This window comes from Montipora capricornis, chromosome 5, assembly GCF_036669925.1.
Source record: "Montipora capricornis isolate CH-2021 chromosome 5, ASM3666992v2, whole genome shotgun sequence".
Taxonomy (NCBI): domain Eukaryota; kingdom Metazoa; phylum Cnidaria; class Anthozoa; order Scleractinia; family Acroporidae; genus Montipora; species Montipora capricornis.
This window is the reverse complement of record NC_090887.1, coordinates 19,658,568-19,663,567: the sequence shown is the minus strand read 5'-3', so window position 1 is coordinate 19,663,567 and position 5,000 is coordinate 19,658,568. Positions and strand designations below refer to the sequence as shown.

The 5,000-nt window shown below is 35.5% G+C and overlaps 1 protein-coding gene across 1 annotated transcript in view; it reads left to right on the top strand.

Annotated features, from left to right (window-relative positions):
• Positions 1–5,000, top strand: part of LOC138049818 (dnaJ homolog subfamily C member 10-like) — a 17,412-nt gene that overhangs the window by 3,870 nt on the left and 8,542 nt on the right. The window contains exons 5-14 of the mRNA XM_068896266.1: positions 676–761; positions 954–1,079; positions 1,159–1,249; positions 1,726–1,794; positions 2,217–2,260; positions 2,547–2,666; positions 2,961–3,050; positions 3,182–3,298; positions 3,820–3,931; positions 4,703–4,839. Of these exons, the coding sequence (XP_068752367.1) occupies positions 676–761; positions 954–1,079; positions 1,159–1,249; positions 1,726–1,794; positions 2,217–2,260; positions 2,547–2,666; positions 2,961–3,050; positions 3,182–3,298; positions 3,820–3,931; positions 4,703–4,839 (992 nt within the window). The remainder of the gene's footprint in view (positions 1–675; positions 762–953; positions 1,080–1,158; positions 1,250–1,725; positions 1,795–2,216; positions 2,261–2,546; positions 2,667–2,960; positions 3,051–3,181; positions 3,299–3,819; positions 3,932–4,702; positions 4,840–5,000) is intronic.

The window sequence follows — 5,000 nt, the reverse complement described above, 5'->3', positions numbered from 1 at the left end:
GGGCGGGGGTTTGGGGGTTGCACTGTGGCTGCGCATGAGTATTAAACATTTCTTTGTCTCGTAGAAGGCAGCCCAAGTAGGATTCGAACTCAGCATTCCCTCATTCAGAGGCAATCTTGATGACCACTATCCATGGACGCACTATGCAACAGATTGACGGGATTCAAACATGTGTTAAAGAATTGTGTGCATGCCCAGAATGAGTTTTTGTGTTTTTGTTGCATGCAATGCAATATCCGGTCATCGTATGACTCAGTAACTCATCTTACCGGGCTATGTGTAATTACTTTCTAATTCTCCTGGTATTAAATATAAAAGAAAAAGGTCCTTTTAGATACCATCGTAAAAAGTTGTAAAGCATTTTGGCTACTGGTTTTGATCAGAGTCAATGCCATTAACAACAGTTTCAAATGTGAGTAAGGTACATATTCTACAATCACGCTAAACCATATGGTTGGGTTACAGAATGGGGACTTTGGACTTTGGACTACGGAATTAACAAGATGTTGTAACATACAAAATCACTGAAATACTGTGAATTTTAAAGGAAATTGGCTAAAATTTCTTCAAACAAAGTTTAGGGTACAGGTAGCCTCTTGTTATTGTTGTTTCCTGTACTTATGAGTTTCTTTGTACGTGTGGAACAAACCAGTAATTTTTTTTTATCGGCTGCAGAGGTTTCAGTGGAGGGAAGTGATGACATTTGGTTTATCAACTTTTATTCGCCATTTTGTTCTCACTGCCATGACTTGGCGCCAACAGTAAGACATTATTTTTTTTCTTCTTGTCAAGTTGAGTTGATGCTTGTGACCCCCAAGCCTTTGTGAAGAGTGTGTTTGTTCTTTTTGTCTCCTGAATAGGACGTAGCACAGGAGTCAAGGAGATTCTATAAAATTTTTTTACTAATATGTAGATGCAACTTAGCTCTTTGCAACTGTAACTTTTCATTTCAGTGGCGAGAAGTTGCTCGAGAGCTTGAGGGTGTCATCAGAATTGGTGCTGTCAATTGCCAAGAAGAGTGGAACTTATGCCGGCGACAAGGAATACAGAGTTATCCATCACTTGTACTTTACCCTACAGTAAGTGCCTCTTGCCTGTCAGCTATCAAATAGCACAGTCCACAAGGTGTTACTGATCTTTTTGTTAATTTTTTTACAGCATGAATTTCATCGAGGGTCAAGAAGCACAAAAGCACTTGTCCAGTTTATTCTGGATTCTCTAGAGGTCAACTTGTATGATCTTTGGGATGGTAAGGAGATAGGAACCCTTTGCAAGAGTTTCAGAAAAAAGTGCGCAAATCGCCATCTTGAAATGTATAAGAATATTTGTATCACATGATTTCGAGTGCAAAGATGATTATTCGAAATTGCACGAAAAAAATCAACATGTGATTTTTCATGTATATTATTAGGAGGGAAATATGCCACCCATTTTTAAAATTAGTAAAATTTACTGCATCCAGCACTTACTGGCACCTTAGCAAAGCATATTTTCCATGCCCTCACTATGGGTAAGGTGTTTTAGATTTCTCACTTTAAGACGTTGATTGTGCAAGAACAAATTTGCCCTTCTCATTGTGAATTATTATTATTATTATTATTATTATTATTATTATTATTATTATTATTATTATTATTACTGTTTTGTGGTCAAAGTCATAAATCTATCATTTGAAAATAATAGTATTTACCCAAGTTATTTACTTCAAACTGTATTTTCTTGCAGGTAATTTTCAAAATGAAATAAGCCAAAGTGACCACCCTTGGCTTATTGATTTTTGTGCTCCTGGAGAAGGTAAGCAGAGGATTATTATAACACGTCATCATCTTCATAATAATAATAATAATAATAATATCACCAAGTCATTTACGTCCTCATTTCTGTGGTCATGACCATTATTGCATTTGAAGATGGAGGTCAAACAAGTCATTACTGCCAATCTGGTTGTTGTTTGACATGTCTTCCTTGGTGCAGGAGTTCATGGAGCAATCTATTGCTGCTGGCAGGCAGCCCCTTGCTTTGAGATTCTTTTCGATTCTTTGCCATGGGTCGGAATTACTGTGGCAACATGGAGTTTTCTTAGCAGATTCCTACTGGGAGCTACTTTGCATTCTTTGCATGTTTATTTAAGTCTCATTTAAGTTTTAACTTGTGCTTGAGGTAAAAGAAATGTATCAGGAATTTTCATCTTAGATCATTTCTGTGTCTATTTGCAGATTGCCTTACTCAAGACACAAGAATAAAACTTTCTGCTATTTTGGTAAGATTGATCTTGTTTGTGAATGGGTTATTCCAGAAAAATCCTCACCCACCCTGACAGATGGATTTCTGAAAATTCTTGTGGGATCAAAGGCTGTGGAAATCCAAGCTGGAGTTGAACCTAAAAAAAGTTCCTTAGGGGGTCATTTCCTCAAACTTTTAGACCTGTAACATTTGGGCTCCATCTGAGTCTGTAAAAACTAGAGATACATGCACCTCATATATGTATTAAATTTCTCAGTGTGATTAAAAATCTCATATTGATGTATTTTTTTTCTTTTTCTCAGGATAATTTGGTGAACATTGGCACTATAGATTGTGGAAAAAATGCAGATTTGTGTCAAGAGGTCGGCTATCACGGCAATCTGGTTTATTTTATAGCTGATGTTGGAACTGAGAAAGGCGAGGTATACTTCATTCATTGTGGTTTTAGTCCAGTTTGTTGAATACTGCTCTATTATAAAATTATATTATTATTATTTTATACACTGTGTAAGTGTATAAAGGATTACAACTTTCCACTCCTTAGCCAAGTTGTTCAATGCAAAAATTATGTTAACCTGGATTAGTACAAATCCCACTTCAAACCGCTTTGCCTTGGAGACAAAAATATCCAGGTTCCCAGAATCATTTCTCTGGGAACTGTATATTATTTTATAGTTTCCTTTGTTTTTGTTTACGTGAATCTTTTCTTTGTCCAGGTAATTGATAGTTTGGAAACAAAAGAAATTGTTAGTTTGGTTTTGAAGAAGTTACCTGATCCTGTGACTGTTGACCTTTCGGCATTTGAGGTAATGGAGAATTGTCTCTTTTGTCGCATGTATGAACTGTCAAGAATTGTCAGTTAATTTGGGAACACAAAACATCTGGCCATTTAGAGCCTAACGGGTATTACAGTATGTGACTTTGTCTTTCTTTACAGGAAATAAAGAAGAACCTTGCCGCCGCTACTGAGTTGCCGTGGGTTTTACATTTTGACCGAGGTCCAATGGATAACTTAGAGATAAGAAAACTGCCAGCATTCACTTCAGATATTAATGTAAGCTGTTTGTTTGTGGATTTCGTTACTAGTCTAAGGACTAATTTTGTTTGAGTTTATCTGTTGTCAGAACAAATCTGTTATCAGAACAAATTTGACTGCCTTATTTTTGAAATGGTTTTTATCAAAGAACTGAAACCAACGCTAAACAAACAGTGTGATTCAATTCGTGCCAAACTGTTTGTTTAGAACAATAATTATTATTCTTACTACGATTATTTTATTTTATTCTATTATTCTTTTCCATTGTATATTTTTGACACTTTTTTACATTTTGTAACACATTTTAGCGTTTGCCACATTTTTTAACTTGTTTCAACATATTTATGCTAATTTGGAAAATTTAGAGAACTTACTCACTTGAAAATGACCTCGGAGAGGTCGAAACGTCGTGACTTCTTAGCGCTAGTTTTTATTTCAAAGTTTATCTGTTGTGGTATTTAAACTAGATTAAGGCTAACTGAATATTAAACTACTTGGCTGAGATGTCCAAACAATCTCTTTGTTTTGGGTTGTTTCAGGTTGGTCATGTTGATTGCAGTAAAGAACAAGATATCTGCCAACAGGTGCATGTTAGGAAGTATCCAATGATAGCTCTTTTCAAATCACATGGACACTATGAATGGCATCATGGCAAGTGGCTTTGGTTTGTTGTCGTATTGTGACATATCTTGAAGTTTGATTGGCGTGGTATTTGTGGTCTTGAAATTGTGGAGTCTTGATACTGATGTTTCCACAGCCTGAGTGAAAGTCATCTTCACAGTCACACAATCTCTGTTTTGTCAGTTTGTTTAATATCCTATACATTGTCAGTGGATCATACAAGAAAAACCAAAATCGTTAGACTTGGTGTGGACAAGGAGAGAGAAAATTAAACATAAATAATATTATATTGTCAGGTGATTACGCCCTCCAAATTACATCAAAGTTGGGTATTTTAAGTCGTTGTTACATTAATACAAAGGGAATGGCATTTACAAATACACCAGAATAAAAGCAAAACAGAGCAAGCAGAGCCATTGTATTGCTGTTTACTTGTATTATTTTCTGTCATTATTGATAAGTAATTCAAATACGGTACTCATTTAGTCACTGATATTGAAATTTACCTGCAATCAGGTAAATGAGGGCACCGTCGACCTCAGGTTTGTCAGTTGAATTACTGTTACAAGTTATCAACGCTAAATATGGTTGCTTTTAATAGGCTTTTTTCCACAAAACCTATAAAACTGAAAATATAAAGAAAAGTACATGAGCACAGGCTATATTAAAATTACCAAAATCAAATATTTTCCCTTAATCATAATAATTTATTATTATAGTATTTAGCAGAGTACCGGTAAATTTATTTTTGTGCAGTCCGATTATGCTTTTTCATTGACAGCTCTAATTGTCACTTCACAGGTCGCTTTACTGCTCATGACATTGCTGTGTTTGCTAAGGAAAGTGCATCCTCCAGTGTGCAAACCTTAGGTCCTGAAGATTTTCCAGCAAAAATATCGCAACCCGATCTGCCATTCTTTGTGGATTTCTTTGCCCCAGTAAGGGACTTTTTAGTTAATAAATTTATCTCAATAAGCCATTTCCGAGTTCATGTCTGCCTCCTCTTCAAAACGAGTCTAAGTGTGAAGTTTTTGTTATGAAAATTAGTTTTCATTCATATGTAAAGTTTGAACTAATTACCATCACAAAGACTTCGCAC